This window comes from Tamandua tetradactyla, chromosome 10, assembly GCF_023851605.1.
Source record: "Tamandua tetradactyla isolate mTamTet1 chromosome 10, mTamTet1.pri, whole genome shotgun sequence".
In the NCBI taxonomy this organism is placed as follows: Eukaryota; Metazoa; Chordata; class Mammalia; order Pilosa; family Myrmecophagidae; genus Tamandua; species Tamandua tetradactyla.
In genome coordinates this window covers 2127490-2144959 of record NC_135336.1, presented here as the reverse complement: position 1 = coordinate 2144959, position 17470 = coordinate 2127490, and the positions used below count along the sequence as shown (strand labels likewise).

At 42.7% G+C, this 17470-nt stretch overlaps 1 protein-coding gene and 1 pseudogene across 8 annotated transcripts in view; both read left to right on the top strand.

The window, feature by feature from the left end:
• ABCC5 (ATP binding cassette subfamily C member 5) overlaps positions 1-17470 on the top strand; it is a 94468-nt gene that overhangs the window by 34755 nt on the left and 42243 nt on the right. For 5 of the 8 annotated variants that reach the window (XM_077117717.1, XM_077117714.1, XM_077117719.1 and 2 more), the window contains exons 3-11: positions 6016-6173; positions 6356-6511; positions 7184-7331; positions 9740-9814; positions 12163-12396; positions 12551-12724; positions 13308-13455; positions 16756-16904; positions 17339-17446. In XM_077117717.1, the coding sequence (XP_076973832.1) occupies positions 6016-6173; positions 6356-6511; positions 7184-7331; positions 9740-9814; positions 12163-12396; positions 12551-12724; positions 13308-13455; positions 16756-16904; positions 17339-17446 (1350 nt within the window). The other 3 variants (XM_077117716.1, XM_077117720.1, XM_077117722.1) reach the window with 3 other exon arrangements.
• Positions 337-4784, top strand: LOC143648135 (eukaryotic translation initiation factor 4E pseudogene; annotated as a pseudogene).

Below are 17470 nucleotides of genomic sequence, written 5' to 3'. Positions count from 1 at the left end.
GCAGGGGGGCAGGGTAGCCTGGGGATGGAGGTTAGTGCATGCAGACTTTATTCGCTGAGGCAACAGCTTGAGGGGAACAGGGAGGGGGCGGTAGAGCTCGGGAGGGGTGCAGGAGAGGTGGGTTGGGCTGTACTTGGGGTGGGGGTAGTGGGGCAGGTACGTGTACTGGGGGCTGGTCAGGTCAGGGTGCCTGAAGCGTGGGAATGGGAGCGGGTGATGGGGTTCAGGTGCGTGGGGTGTGGGGTGAGTCATGGGGTATGGGGTCATGGGGCTGCGCTGGTGAGGGCAGCACATTCAAGGAATTTGGAAGCCTATTTTCCTTTGTAATATAAATCCTATATGATATTCTTGATTTTGCCTCTTGGTCCGCAAAGCCTGATGTATTTATTGTTTGACCCTTTGTGAAAAATGTTTGCCAAATCCTGGCTTAGATAGTTGATTTTTTTTCTTCTGTCTTTTCTTTCTAATATACACTTTTAAAGCAGTCAGAATCTCACTCCGTGCACTGCTTTAGATGCAGTACATAAAGTTTGATGTGTTGTAAATGCTTACACTCTAGCTCAAAATATTTTTTAATTTTCACTTAACACTTTTCATTCTTATTCAGAAGTACATTGCATAATTTCTGAATATTTGGAGATTTTTCTTACCTTTGTTATTGAATTCCAATTAAACTCCAAAGTGGTTAGAGTATACATACAGATTTCAGTCTTGAAATGTGTTGAGACTTGCTTTAAGGCCAGCACAGTCTTTTTTTTGACATAGATTCAATATGTACTTGAAATGGTAGTCTTTTAATTTTTTACCTTCTTCCTGTAGCTGTGTGTATCTAAATAAGATTGGTACCTGTAACATTAACCTACTCTGTACAGGTTTCCAGTTTTTACTCACTTATAGCAGGTATGTTGGTATTTTTTAGAGGGTCTTTTCCCTTCAACCCAACTATGTGGGTTGTCACACCATTTAGCCTTTCCTCAGTTTGGTGATCTATACTTTCTTTTTGTTTCAGTCATTGTTGGATACATTTGTGATACGTGAGCTTCTCTGCTCAGACAGAAAAGGACGATGAACTTATCCTTATTTGAGAAAAATGAAACTTCTGCTTCTGCCACAGCAAGACAAAAACTTTGAAAGTAACTTGGGATAGGTGTGTCCAGATTCTTGACCCACCCTTCTCTTCCACAGACAGACCTTGATTTACGTACATTTTTTTTTTTGTAGATCTAAATGACATAAGTTTTCTAGTAAATATGTGACTTAGTTTTTCAACTTATGAAAATTTGAGGTCCTTTGCTTCCTGCTGCAGGGCATTCTGGAATTCTAGTTATTACAGCTCTTTAGCTCTATGTTCTGTTCTCCCAGTTGCCCATACAAGAGAGCTAGAGGAGGCAAGTGTACACCCTGGCTCTTTTTGCATGACAAGGCTATGTAATTGGGGCTGATTCTGAAGTTTTTGTCATAGAAAATGGGCAGTAAAGATCGATCTGAGATGGAGACTGTGGAACTGGAAACCACCCCTGCTCCTATTCTCCTACCTACAGAAGAAGAGAAAACAGAATCTAATCAGGGGATTGCTAACCCAGAAACACTATATTAAACATCCACTACAGAGTAGATGGGTGCCTTGGTTTTTTAAAAATGATAAAAGTAAAATTTGCCAAACCTACCTTTGACTGATCTCTTAGGTTGATACTGTTGAAGCCTTTTGGTCTCTGTACAACCATATTCAGTCAGTGGCTAGTAATTTAGTGCCTGGCTGTAACTACTTGCTTTTAAGGGCAGTATTGAGTTCCTGTGGGAAGATGAAAAAAACAAATGAGGACGAAGGCTAATTAACATTGAATGGGCAGCAGACATGAAGTGACCTCCATCAGCAGAGATGCTGCTGGGCCCTGTTGGAGAATCTTTTGACGACTTCAGTGATGATGTGTGTGGAGCCATTGTTAACCTTGGAAGTAAGGTGATAAAAGATAGCAGTATGAACTACTGAATGTGAAAAGCAGAGAAGCTGTTACACAAATAGGGAGGATATACAAGGAAAGATTAATACATCCTCCAAGATAGTGATTGGTTGTCTGTCTCAGGCAGACACAGCTTCTAAGAGAGGCTCCACCACTAAAAATAAGTTTGGTATATAAGAGGACACCTTCTGAGTATTTTCATAGAGACTGCGTCAAGCCGCTGAGACTTGGGAGCTGAACCAAAGCCTTTTCAAATCAGTCACTGCATTTAAATTTGATTTCCATCTAGGTGTTGCTAAGATTTAAGAGAAGACTCATTTGCCTTTGTCTTGTACTTCTGTGTTCATATACTATTATTATTATTTTTGTATGTTGTATGGCGGGGTCAATTTTCATTCTTTTTTCCGTGTGAGTATCCCGTTATTGCAGCACCATTTGTTGAATTTTTGCTTGTTTGGTTTCTTGTTTGTTTTATTTTTTTTTTGGGGGGGGGGATACATGGGCTTAGAATCGAACCCAGGTCTGCTGCATGGCAGACAAGAATTCTACCACTGAACTACCCTTGCACCCCCTATTATTAATATTTTTTAACATTTTAAAATTGTATCATATAACATATAAAAAGCAAAGAAAGAAAAAAAGCAATAATTTTCAAAGCACTCTGCAACAAGTAGTTGCAGGACAGATTCCAGAGTTTGTCATGGATCCTCTCAGATTTTACCTCCTAGCTGTTCCAGAAGATAGGAGGCTAGAAGAAATAAATATTTTTTTTATCATCACAATTGACTTTTTTCTTTCTTCTTTTTGTGGAAATAACATATATACAAAACAGCAATAAATTTCAAAGCACAGCACAATAATTACTTACAGAACAGATTCCAGAGCCTGGCATGGGCCACAATTCCACAATTCCAGGCTCTTAACCTCCAGGTACTCCAAGAGACTAGAGACCAAAAGAAATATCAATTTAATGATTTCACAGTCATACTCGTTTGTTAAATCCTACCTTCTCTACCATCACCTTTGATGTTTCTGTCTCTCTCTTGAGGAGTATTTGGGCTATGGCCATTCTAACTTTTTCATGTTGGAAGGGCCTGTCGCTATTATGAGGTAGGAAGATGAAACTAGTTGATATCCTGGAGAGGCTGGGCCCTCTAGGTTTCAGAGCTTATCTGGTCCAGGGACCCATCTGGAGGTTATAGGTTTCTGGAAAGTTACTCTAGTGCATTGGACCTTTGTGGAATCTTATATATTGCCCTAGCTGTTCTTTAGGATTGACTGGAGTGGTTTTAGTTGGCGTTTGGCAAGTTATGATAGGTGGCAATTTCTTCTGAATCCTCCTTAAAAGGCTTCCAGTGATTAGATTAAGCATTGACACATGAACCTGACCATGACACAGTGTCTAACTGAAGTTTGTGTAAGAGTGATCTCCTAGTATTCTCTCAATTCTATTTGAACTCTCTCTGCTACTGATACTTTATTAGTTACACTTCTTTTCCCCCTTTTGGTCATGATGGAATTGTTGATCCCACAGTGCTGGGGCTGGACTCATCCCTGAGAGTCATCTCCCACGTTGCCAGAGAGACTTTCATCCCTTGATGTCATATCCCATGTAGGGGGAGGGCAATGATTTCACTTGCAGAGTTGGGCTTAGAGAGAGTGAGCAACAAAAGAGGTCCTTCAGAAGTAACTCTTAGGCATGCCTATAGGTAGGCTAAGCTTCTCTGTTATTTACCTAAACTTCACAAGAGTAAGCTTCAAGATCAAGGGCTTGGCTTATTGATTTGGGTATCCCTAATGTTTGACATAGTATCATGGGTTTTCCCAGTAGTAAAGTTTAATAGTTCCATATTTTTTCTCCCATCTCTCAAGGGACTTTGCCAGTACTTTTTGATTATCTGCTTAATATACTCTAGGATGTATCCAGGCATTATGTTAAGTTATACAGTATTAAAGGCCCTCATTCTTATTCTGGGCTCCCGGTGTTTTGATTGTTCAAATGCTATCCAGACAGATTGACTTAGATTATGTGCTACAGAAGATTTAGGTTCCAGACAGAATAAACTTTTCTTCCTTTGGTCTCAAAGAGTAGATGCAGGTCTAAAATATGAACAATGTCTTCCTTACCCCTGTGTTCTGAATTACCTTAATCCCGATCTGATTGGCTTCATTCTTATCTCTAAATACCAGTTTATAGATATATAAAACATCCTCTCAAAATCCACAGTGATCTTCTGCTGTCTTTGTGGCATGTAAATATCTTGATTGGTTTACTTTGGAGGTTGATTTCCTTCGATAGTCTAAGACCTTGTATTTGTGGAATGGATGTGGAGCAGGATTCAGGGTGTGGGGTGGGCACAACATTGCAATGATGTGTTGCAGCCCAGGTATAGGCTGGTAACTTTGAGCATGGATGCCCAGCAGTGGGGTGGATGTGGCTGTGCAGGTGCAGGGGTCTGGGGACAGGGCCCTTTGTGTGCAGGGGCAGAGCTCAAAAGCAGCGGGTTCTGCGTTCAGCCTGCTTGGGCTAGGGGTGGCTGTGGCCTGACTGCACAGGTTGGCGCTTGCCTAGAGCTTGGGGTGTGACTGGCGGCCTTATGCATGCACAGATCTGGGAGTGCCATAAACTGATGTGCGCAGGCGCAGAGCTCAGCCGGGACTAGGTGCGGTTGTGTGGGATTGCTCGACTCTATGTGCTGGGAGCACGTGTAGCCTGGATATGGAGGTAAGCACCGATGACCTTTATGCACTGTTGATCGCCTATAGGAGTTAGGGACTGGGAGGCAGGGCTCAGGTGGGGCAGGGTGAGACGTGCTTGCGTAGAAAAGGTCTGTTGGGTTGGGGCAGATGTGCTCCTGCTTGGGGTTGGGGCTTGAGGCGGGGACGCATACAGGAGATTGGGGAGTGGGGGTGCTTGGAGCATGGGGAGAGGTGGTAGGTGACCAGATTCAGGTGCGTGGGGTGTGGAGTGAGTTGCAGGTCACCGGGCTGCGCTGGTGAGGGTAGTGAGTCTAAGGAATGTGGCTTGGCTTACTTCCTGGTCCCCATTTCCCCTTTTGTGCACTCTTGAGGACTCCAGACTTCTGTGTTAGGCTGTTTGCACCAGCCAGATGGTCTCCAATTCTCTGCTTCTCAGTTCCTCAGTTTTTCTACCAGGCCCCACCTTATGTGGTAGAGAAGACTCTCCCAGGTCACTTATACCCTGGAATCACCATCTCAGGTGCCCTCCCATCCCTTCTCTAGATGTTCCTTGGAGCAGGGGTGAACTCCATATGCTCTTATTATTATTAATTTTGGCTAGCGTATCTACTCTCCCAAAGTATGACAGTACACCTCGTCTCCAGAGTCCATAAATGTGTTCCTGGCCTCCTCTGTAATAACTTAGTGGAATTAACATTACAAACTTATTTACCCATCCGCAGTATTCAACAAAGAACTTGGATTTCTATATCTTGCAAGAAAAATAAATTCTACGTATGTTCCATTATTTGTTGTGGCATACTTGGCTGATTTGAAAGAATATGATGCATATAGTTTTCTAGCAAATTTTTTTGTTTCTTTTTATAGCATTGGCTTTGCTGTACTTTTGCTGATGGCTACTAGATTTTTTACTATTTCCCTACGTGATAGCATTAGTGATTCTGATTTTAGTTATTAATTTTGTTATGCTTTTGTTTCTGTCTACATGTAACATTGGTGAAGGATCCAGGAATATGATACAAAAATGGATTAAACATTAATTTGTGCCAAAGTGGGGGGGGCAATAGAATTTGCAGTTAGCAGTAAAGTAGTTTGACTCAGTGAGTCCCAGTCTAAATTGGGAAATGAAAGATAAAACATTTTGCTGATAAAAATATAAATTTAAAGTATCTTAAAGTTCCTTATGAGTTCCTATCATGCAAAGTCAGTGTTTAACCTCCTGACCCTTGGAGTTTCTCAGCTGAGGTGAATCTGGTTTGCCATTGGAGCTGTCGTGCCAGTTAGATTTGCTTGTCTTATTTTTCTAACACTCACTAACTGTGGCCTTGCCTCTCTCCCTACCTGTGTAAAACAGTTGGAGTGCCAAGATGCTTTGGAAACGGCAGCCCGAGCAGAGGGTCTTTCCCTGGATGTCTCCATGCATTCTCAACTCAGAATATTGGATGAGGAACATCCCAAGGGAAAGTACCATCATGGCTTAAGTGCTCTGAAGCCCATCCGGACCACTTCCAAGTAAGAGGCTCTGCTAGGTCATGACTGTTGAGTACCAAAAGCATGTGTGAAAATTCAGGGCTAAGGTTGGACTGTCTCAGGAGACCAGTTTTTAGTCAGGAGCTCTGTTTTCTGACCAGCATGTATTTACTGGCTGGCCTTTCTGTGTTGACAACTTTGTGATTTGGGTTTTCTCTCCCTAGACACCAGCACCCAGTGGACAATGCTGGACTCTTCTCCTGTATGACTTTTTCTTGGCTTTCTCCTCTGGCCCGTGTGGCTTACAAGAAGGGGGAGCTCTTCATGGAGGACGTGTGGTCTTTGTCCCAGTGCGAGTCTTCTGAGGTGAACTGCAGAAGGTAGGCGCCTCCCCTGCGCACCGGCTGCACAAGGCGGGAGCTAGGGGTGTGGGTCCGGCAGTGTGCAGTCTGCAGCTCTGCATCCCTCCAAGATCCGAGCTGTCCTGTGGAGGGAGGGGCGCCTGGGAGTGACTTTCTCTTGGCTCTTCTACTTGATCTCCTATTTCACCTTTAATTCTGTTTTAACCACGGGCTTTCTCTCTCTCTCTCAGCCCCGCTTCTCTTCCTGAGTCTGCAGGGAGATTATATTGCTGCCTTGTGACAGAATACATTTTTGTGGTAGCTGATTGTCATGATTAAAATTTAGTTTCCAATTTTACATTTTACTGCAGGATCTTTCAGAAAGGGCTGGGGACCTTTGAGAAGGGAAGTTCTTATCCACCAAAAAATCTCATTCAGGGACAAGTTTTCTGGGTGGAAGATAAGACTTTTGCTCTCATCATTTTCTGTATCCTGAGAGGCTCCCTATACAGGGTAAATATGTAATTACCCAGGAAGGGTAATTTTTCCTAGGCCTGTGAAGGTGGAGACAATGTATAGAATTTTTAAAGGAGAGATTTTTTGTGTGAGTGTTTTCAAAGCCTGGAGACCAAAAGTGATGGCAGGCGGGAAGCTAGGATATGCCTTCTCACCTGTAGAGATGTATAACAGAGGACATGTGCCCTTGTTAAGACTAGAGAGGCTGTGGCAAGAAGAGCTGAATGAAGTTGGGCCAGATGCTGCTTCTCTCCGAAGGGTTGTGTGGATCTTCTGTCGCACCAGGCTCATCCTCTCCATCGTATGCCTGATGATCACGCAGCTGGCTGGCTTCAGTGGACCAGTAAGTTCTAACCATCCTTTCTGACAGCCTCCAGGGGCCCAGCTCTAACACTCTTGATCTCTTGCAGGGGTTGTGTGCACCTTTGAGCTAGTTAGCAGCTTCAGAGATGCCTCCAGGTCTGTTAAAAGGGAACAGTTGGTTTTGGCTTTGGAGTAAACAGCGGTCTGTCAGCAGTTGGAAGGATCAGAGGGTAGTGCTGCCCAAGAGGACGTGGAACCGGCTTGCTTTCTTAGGGCAGGGGGGAGACTGAACTGATTGTGGTCCTGGATGGGACCGTGCTTCCTTGTCGAGTGTTGATGTGAAATGCAGCCTTGGTTGTGGACAGACGTACTGTGGTGGTCACTGTGAGTGGGCGAGAGCAGTGTTGTGTGGTCTGGGCCGGCCAGCAGGCCTTTGTAACTTCCAAATGAGTGGCATGGTGCATGGAGGCAGAGCTCTCCCATGTCGTCTCCTGGTTCTGGGGCCGATGAGTCCCTGAAGACACTGGTGAGCTGGCGATTGTTTTTAGAGTCCAATCTGGAGTCACAGTTTTGGTTCTTAGTGTGTGGCTAGTGCCGGGGTGGCAGCTGTGTTTATTCCTAGTCTGGACTGAAGCAGAGTAGGTAAGAGAGCCTTTGACGTTCACAGTTTTCTGGGCATTTGTTTCTTACACCTGAGGCTTTGATTAAATCTGTTCTCTACATATTTGCCTTGAGGAGCAGTAGTACTGCTTATACTGTGCATTTTCCATGTGTGGGTAAGCTGGAGGTTCATGGGTTTGGTAAGTATGTACCTAAGATGCATGGTGACTGGGGAAAACTAATTTGCAGTTGTTGGGTTTCATTTTTGTTTTTGCTTTTGTTTTTTAAATGTTTGATGACTTTCTAAAGTTTGATCTTTTTTTCTGAAACAGAGAACATTACTTTTCTGGTATTGGGTTTCTTTATTAATTGAACTAACTTACCTTTATATAAGCTTTGAGTAAGAGAGACCATGTAATTGAATGTCATGTTATGTTATTGACAAAAATGGCAAACATTTTCATAGGACCAGCTTCCCCCAAGAAGAGCTTCTGTCATTGTTTCACTACAGGGCTGGTGGCTGCTCTGCTCTTTCATACAATTCTTTCAGCAGGGTGGCATATATGCAGGCCTTTCTGATAATGGTGATAAAGGGCTTTCTTGATTCTATTTGGCTAGTGCAAGAACTTCATCGGCTCCTCCCTGAAGAAAAATCATTGATTTTTTGGGATTTTAATTTTTACTTGAGAAAAAAAAATATTACATGCATGATCAGCTTGGTGGCTTTATGGTCACTTCCTTGAGCACCTCCTTATTCCTTATTCTCTCTCTTAGTGCAGCACACTGAGATACTAATCTCTAGTAAACTCTTCTGGATGCTAGGTAAAGCCAAGAGCCTTCCTTTAAGAGGAAAACAACAGCACGCTTTTTCTTCTCTCTGCCCTCTTGGGGAAGAGTACCTTAAGGCTAGTATTATTTGATGAGATTCTGTCCTGCAACAATCTAGAAAGCAGTGGATCAGTCCAGTTTCTTTTACTGATAGAAGATTGGAAACTGTAAGCAGTACAGACCTATTTATTTACTTATTTTGGAGCTCTGATTCTAATACATATTTTTTTAACTGGAAATTGAAGGACCAGGCTGGTTTTGAGATTAGTACTAGCCAAAAGTACACCTTCCATCTGTGAATTTAAATCTTTTCAAGAAATATCTGCTTCAGATTTTTGCACATTTTCTCATCTGGCATGACTTTCAAACTGTCTTAGTCTGCTCTTACAGAAATCTCTGTAAGAGCAAACTCCCCAAATGCAGGCTCCCCAAATACAGCTTTACTTTTTCTTGTCCTTTCACCAGACTCATTGAACCTTTGTAGCCATACTTAGAATCAGTGAAACACGATCAAGTTGTTGTTTTTTTCCCTAAATTGCTGGCTTGCCAAGGCTGACTATTTAAGCATCAAAATGATTCAAAGGTTTCTTTGAAGCCAGTAGGCCCACTCCTCTGTGCAGGGAGCCCAGGGGTCACAATAATGTTAATGAAGTACCCAGAATCTGCTAAGGGTATGGTCCTAAAATGAGCAGCCAAATTGCTAATTCCACAGAGACGTTTTGGACCCTTCTTGGGTTAAAAAAGTTTTAAAAGACCAGGGCTTGACCTATGATTTGTGTGTAAAGAATTAGCATCCCCCTGTAGAGCTGCAGGAGACGGCTACCTCCTGCAGTGCTATCTGTTGGTGGACGCTAAACTCTGCTCCAGGACCTTTTGGGCCAGGACAGTGAAAAGCCTTTAGAGAGGTAAGTTTCCCACCCTTCCGACCACTCTCCAGCTGCAGCTTGCTTGGTGCTGTCAGGATCTGGACTTGGGGGGAGTGTCTCTGTAGTGGAACCAGTGACAGAAGCTGTTCTTTAGAATTTTCAGGATGGCTGTGTTCCGCGGTCAGAAAGAGAGAGTCAAGCTGGGCAGAATCTCTCGCCAAGAGTTCAGGTAAGGTAATGTTTATTCACTGGGAATGCTTTCCACAGCCAGAGAGCTATGCTGACAATCTCGAGTTTTCTCCCAGTTTGTTTAAATTAAAATGGTAAATTTGTGCCTTTTTAAAACTACCTGAGTTTTGGTTGGATTTTCATGAAAACCTTTTTTTCTTTACCCATTTCAAAATGGTTTGAAATGTAATTGTTCTTTAAAATCCTTATGTGTTGGAAATTCGTTAATCTGCTGTTTCCTCTCTTTTCCCCCTTTGAAAGTCTTGCATAGTGTAAACGTTCATTTTGTCTTTTACCATGCCCTTGCTCCTCCCCGCTCTGGGAGGTGCTGATGCTATTACCCCATGCTGAAAAATGGCACTCTAAAGGTATGGGAAGGAAGGAACCCAAAACAACAACCTGCTGTCCTTTCACGCCTTCCTTTGGAGACTGTTACATCAGTGCCGTGGTGTGTGAGAAAATGCTTTACTGCACCGCCATCTTACTGAGTTGCTTCACATGAGGAAAAGGGGGCTTTGACCCTGCCACTTGGTGACTCAGTTCCACATTTTGGATTGCATACTGGAAAAGAAGCCAATCTTCTTGCTAGTAAACCAACAACTCGGCAGTAAACAGTTGTGACCCAAACAATGGATATAAGCCTAAAAATCTTGAGGGGGGGAGAAGCAGGATATGATAGATACTTGCATCTGAAATCTCCTATTCGATCAGGTCATTAATTCCTGGGACTTGGCATAAATTTGGTTGGTGGGTATCTCCTAGGATCTAATGGACATCTGGTATTAATTTACTCTTAGGGAAAATGAGAAATGCTAATTAACCCAGAGAGAATCTGGGTCCTGGAATTCAGCATTAGCTACCTCAGGACGATTGCATCTGGCCTCCATTTTTGTCTTGTCACTCGGCGCTGGCTTATAGCTCAGTAACCTTTGCTATAAAGAACAGGGGTAGATGGGGTGGATGGGTTTCTTGTTGAGTTAATTTTTTTCTTTCTTCAGGGTGGGGAATTGGTTTGGCTTACTTTTGTTGTGGTTTGTTTTATTTTTGACACAATCGATTTTAGCTGCAAGGACTTCGAAAGACTCTGAAGATACAACCGGTTTTTCCTTGGGGCCTAGATTTTTTGTATTCCATCCTGAGCAGAGGTAATTCCTCACAGTCTAGTGAACCAATAGCACCAACGATATTAAGCCGAGTACCTCTTTGGGGAGTTCTTGGTTTTGTTTTGTTTTGTTTAATTCTCTTTCTTTAGCAGCAAGGTCTTTATTCCTAGAGAAATCTACTCCATTGCAGAATCGCTGCAACTTCAGGAGCCCTAACCAATTAAGTGCTATCAGCTTGATGTACTACTTCGAACTCTGGAAACAGATACTGGTTCTATTCTGTACTTCCACTGTGTGTAGTTAAAACAGCAGTCGGCGGTTAGATGACCTGTTAGACGGCTAGCCCTGTATAATCGACTCTGTATGTCCCCATTGTATGTTACTGCACTGCTCCTCCTGTTGTACAGTGTTTGTGAGATGCTCTTTGAAGATGGTACTTTTATTTTTTATTTTTTTCATTTTCAATAAAAGTACATTACTTCCTACTTCTTGGTATTTAATACTGTTGCTGAATGTACCTCGCGCGAGTGTGTGCTCCGGCGTTGCAGGACCTCAGAGCTGGAGGTGGCACTCGGTGGTTCTTGGGGGCTGGCTGCTTCCCTCTCTGCAGGTGGTGTTAGACATGTGCTACCTGAGGTAACATGTTTTTATTTTTGGGAGGAAGTGGGTTGTGGGGAGGGCCTGAGGGAGGGCCTCTGGATTTTGATAATTTGCTTTATTTGCTCTCTTCTGTACTATTAAACTGCTGATGTTTATTTTCAGGAATGTTTTGCAAATGCACTTCTCACTCTTCCCCAGTACAACTGTAGGTACACTGTTCCTTTTTATCAAATAAGCACGTTTGAAGCGATCTGAAAGAGGTCATAATTTCACTTAAAGAAATGTATCGATGTGTGGAGACACCAGAATAAGGTCAAATATATACTTTTAATGACCATGTTTGTAGAATTAATTTCAGCTCTTGGACAGGTTTATGTTATGTTAGAAAGAGTGATGGTTTTGATGGTGTCCTTAAGGAACAGAATTTCAAATTAGATCCTCCTCCTGCCAAGTGTCCTGAAATAAATTCCTCCAGGCAGCATGTCCGTAAAGTTTGATGTCCAAGTTTTTTTTTTGTCCCCCCCTCGCACTTGCACACTTTTACCTGGACAGTGGAGCCGCCTACTCTTTCTAACTTAACACAGAACTGTGGCGTGTGTGTGGGTGTCATGGAGATGTCGACAGTGTTGTGTGTCTCTCCCTGTAGGCCTTCATGGTGAAACACCTCTTGGAGTACACCCAGGCAACAGACTCTAACCTGCAGTACAGCTTGCTGTTAGTCCTGGGCCTCCTCCTCACGGAAATTGTGCGGTCTTGGTCGCTTGCACTGACTTGGGCATTGAATTACCGAACTGGTGTCCGTTTGCGGGGGGCCATCCTGACCATGGCATTTAAGAAGATCCTCAAGTTAAAGAACATTAAAGAGAAGTCTCTGGGTGAGGTGAGTGAGTGAGGGGTGTTTGCTTCTGGTGGAGAGCAAGCTGCCATCCTGAGCTCCTTCTCTCCTTTGGGGCCTTGCTCTAACTGTCCTCTTCCTGTGGAGCCCGGTGGCCTGCATCCAGCAGGGTGCTCTCTCACTGCCCTTTGTGTCCTAGCTCTTCAACATGTGCTCCAACGATGGGCAGAGGATGTTCGAGGCAGCCGCTGTGGGCAGCTTGTTGGCTGGAGGACCTATCGTTGCCATCCTAGGCATGATTTATACTGTAATTATTCTGGGACCAACAGGTTTACTGGGATCGGCTGTTTTTATCCTCTTTTATCCGGCAATGGTAAGTCATGACCTTCTTTCTCTGTCTTGGCAGCTTCCCCTTAGGAGGTCAGTTACTTCCCATTGGGTTAGAATAGGCATCACGAAGGTATCACATCTCTGATTAGATAGTCAGTTTGGGAAAGTGTAGAGCTGGCAGCACTCAGTCCATACAGGCAGAATTTTGACTTGAGAGGAAGTAAGATGCCACCTGCATTGAGGTAGTGGCTCCTAAAGAGAGAGAATGTGTGAGTGAAGGAGAAGGCCAGGAGGTGAATCCTGCTCCCAGGCGGAATTGATGCTAACTGATACAGCTCTCCTGCATCCCTTTTGGTAACACTCAGTATCTGTGGTTAGTATGAAAACAAATATGTATTTGTCTTAACTGCCATGCAAAGGGATAAATATTAAATAATGTATTACCATTGAATAGACCACTTTTATTTTAAAAACAGTAGTTTCTTGAAATCCGGCCTGTCCCAGAAAAACAGGATTTTATGCTCATATTATTTAGAACACTCTTAACCAGATTTATTTCTCAGAAAGGCAAGGCAATTCATAAGTTTGAGTGAGTCCTAACTTGGTGCGATCACTTTTCCTTTCAGATGTTTGCATCACGATTCACTGCCTATTTCAGGAGAAAATGCCTGACCGCCACGGATGACCGTGTCCAGAAGATGAATGAAGTCCTTACCTACATTAAATTTATTAAAATGTATGCCTGGGTCAAGGCATTTTCTCAGAGTGTTCAAAGTGAGTTTAAAGATTTCATATATGCATGGAGGAGAAGGGCTTGTATTCTTTGGGTCTAGTTATCCACACACTTTGCTGTCTGAGAAAATTAGATACTAGGAGTCAGGCTGTTTTGGATCAGAGTTTCATAGAGTCTTCACATTGAAAGGGAGCCTAGAGATTTAAACCCGTATCCTCATTTCACAGATGAGGAACTGAGACCTAGGAAAGTTGTAATTCTCCCATACTGACACAGCTAGTTAGGAGTACTTTATCTTGTTTCAGGGCCAACTAAATAGACTCTCACCCTGCCCAGGATTTTCCAGCCTAGCCACAAGAGATATCAGAGAAATCAGTGTCAAGTGCCTGTTGAGCATTCCCCTTTTGCCCCCAGCTCTGGGGTTGCATACGCATTGGAAGTAACTTTGAACCCGAGTGAAGTGTAGGAAGAGTCAGGATAGCTGCTTTCGAGTTGCAGCACTGCCACTAACTGGGTCTTTTGTTTTTTCATTTGAATAATTGGTTTATCTTGAATCATAAGATTCTCAGTCCCTGGTCCTACCTTTACCAGAAAATTTGATGCAGACAGAAACACGTCAGTTATATAAGTGCCACAAAGCTGAAAGGAATAATTAGCATGGCTTGGGCATTCAAAAAGATTTCATCCAAAATTGGAATGACAAGTATTTAAAAAGGTGACATTTAAGAAGGATATATTAAAAGGTACTTTAGGCCTTTTCATGAAGGAATATTTTTGTGATGGACTATTAACTATAGTCCTAAAATTTCCCATTTTAACCACATTCAGATATATAGTTCGGCGTTTTTAGTTACCTTCAGAATGTCATGCTGCCATCACTACCATCCGTGGCCGAAACATTACTATTGACCCAAATAGAAACTCTGTACAATTTAAACATCAACTCCCCATTCCCTAGACTTGCCCCGGCCTTGGTAACCTATATTCTAGTTTCTGACTCTATTGTACTTTTTTTTTTTTTTGGTTGTTAAACTAAGGAGCTTCCAGAGGAAGATGTGCAATGAATTAGGGTGCTTTATTAAATAGTGAACTTGTTGCCACTAGAAAGGAACAAATGGACCTTTGCCAAGCATGATATGACAGGGTGACCACCGGTGGTCCCTTCTGGCTCCCACATTCTATAGTTTTATGGTCTTCTTTCTGACAGTCTCTTCATCCTTCAGCCCCTGACTTGGTATCTTTACCTGTGCGTGTTAATTTGATAAGAGGATTTTTACTTATTATAGCCATGAACAAGAACAAAGCATATGATAAATTTTAAAGCAATGAGTTCGATTCTTAAAAAATGACTTATTAAGCAGCCCTTTAGACTGTTCCTACTGTCTTGGACAAGGATAATATGTTTGAGGTCAGTGGATAACCTCTCAGAAGAACTGTCTCATGTTTAAAACTTTGTTTGAAAATCTTCACCATTTTATTTCACCTCCTAGTCCATGGTCTTTTGTATTCTGTTGTTGCACTATTAATAAGGATGTCGGTTTTGCAGCTATTCAAGAAAAATCCTTTGGCTACCGATGTTGTATTCCACCCCTCTCCTTCCCACCATCCTTCCTGCTTTCTGCTGAAAGCCTCTCCCCGGATGTCAGCATCCAGTTGGCAGTCTGGTAAACATAGCTTCCCTTTTCATCCTCCCTCACTGTTGTGCAGTCTTCTTTAGCTTTTCCTAGGCAAGAAATAAGCACCAACCAGGTAAACAAAACCACCAATTGTACACACAAATTAATGTGTTCATTCTTTCTAACCAAACGAAAATTCACAAGAAGAATCAGAGAAAGGAAGATGACCGTCGTTGTATTAATGTGTAGCAAGTGCTTCCTGTTGCATTCGTTCCCACGTGCCTTGAAGGTCACGGCCCGTTCACAACCTCGGGCTCAGGCAACAGTGCTTATTTCTTTAATGTTAGCGATTGATACTCACACTGACCTAGTCTACCCCAAGGCTTCTAAAGGGTTTTTTTTCTTTTTAAATTTTAATGCTATTTTATTGATATATATTATATGTTCACATACCATGTAATCACCCAAACTGTATAATCAGTGGTTCACAATATCATCAGATAACTGTGCATTTATCATCACAATCGACTTTTTTTCTTTTTTGTGAAAGATGACGTGTACAAAAAAGCAATAAATTTCAGAGTTCATTGCAAAAATAGTTGTGGAACAGATTTCAGGGTTTGGTATGGGTTACAATTTCACAATTTTAGTTTTTTATTTCTAGCTGTTCTAAGGTACTGGAGGCTAAAGGAAATAGCAGTATAATGATTCAGCATTCATACTCGTTTGTTAAACCTGATCTTCTCTGTATAACTCCACTATCACCTTTGATCTTTCTCTCACTCTTTAGGGGTATTTGGGCTATGGCCAGTCTAACTTTTTCATGTTGGAAGGGGCTGTCAAAAATATGGGGTACAGGATGATCTGGAAGGGTTAACCCCTCTGCATGTCAGGACTTATCTGGTCCAGGGTGCCATCTGGAGGTTGTAGATTTTGGAGAATTACCTGAGTGCATGGAACCTTTGTAGAATCTTATATAATGCCCTAGCTATTCTTTAGAATTGGCAGGAATGGTTTTGGTTGGGGTTTGGCAACTTAAGATAGGTAGCAATATCTAACTGAAGCCTGCATAAGAGTTACCTCCAGTATGGCCTCTTGACTCTGTTTAAACTTTCATCCCTGGGAGTCATCTCCCATGCTGCCAGGGAGACTTTCACCCTTGGATGTCATGTTCCACATAGCGGGGAGGGCAATGGTTTCACTATCAGAGTTGGGCTTAGAGAGAGAAAGGTCACATCTGAGCAACAAAAGAGGTCCTCTCGAGGTGACTCTCAGTCTGCTATTCACATAAGCTTCACCGGAGTAAGTCTTAAGATCAAGAACTTGGCCTATTGATTTGGTGTTCCCTCATGTTTGACACAGTATTGGAGATTCCCTGATGGTGAAGTTTAATAGTTCGATATTTTCTCCCATTCCTCAAGTATTTTGTCAATACTGTTGAATTATCTGCTTAAAATACTCTGGGATGTATCCAGGCATTACATTAAGTTATGCAGGATTAAAGGCTCTCATTCTCATTCTGGGCTCCCTGTGTTTGGATTGTTTAAATGGTGTATCCAGACAGGTTGTATTAGATTATATGCTACAGAAATCTAGGTTCTGGACATAACCTTTCTTCTAAAGGGTTGCTTTAAAACCTGTGTGCAGCTGAAGACCTACAGAGTTCTGTTTGGGGGTAGAGGAGCGGTATCCCAAGGTTTCATTCGGCTTACTTTTTCTTCCTAGAAATCCGAGAGGAGGAGCGTCGGATACTGGAAAAGGCCGGGTACTTCCAGAGCATCACCGTTGGTGTGGCCCCCATCGTGGTGGTCATTGCCAGCGTGGTGACCTTCTCTGTTCACATGACCCTTGGCTTCGATATGACAGCAGCACAGGTCAGTTGACTCCTCGTGGGTGGGGGATGTTTTAGAACTGTCACACATCGACATGCTCTAGTCCTCTGGTTACTGGATTTGGTGGTCCAGAATTAGAAGATATTTCTCCGTTTCTGTGAATAAGCCAAGAAATGGAAGAGGGAGGATTTAGTCCTTAGGCACAAATAGTGTACGAATTGTTCTTAGTCATTCTGAGTTTGGGTTTAATCCTGACAATTCAGATCATCCTTTGGTTCAGATTTACTGAGAATTTTAATTGAACGAAGGTCTCATAAGGCAGCTCTGCCTTTTAAAACAATGTATCCAGCTTGTAGTAACACTTGGCAGTGAAGCTGCAGCGTTCCTTAATCTTGAAAGGAAATCTATGATGGCTTGTTATTTTAGTCATATTGCCTGATTGTATTCTGTCTCCTCTTCTCTTTCCCTGTTTTCAGGCTTTCACAGTAGTGACAGTCTTCAATTCCATGACTTTTGCTTTGAAAGTGACACCATTCTCAGTAAAATCCCTCTCGGAAGCATCTGTTGCCGTCGACAGATTTAAGGTAAGTGGCTCGTTCTGCTTCCCA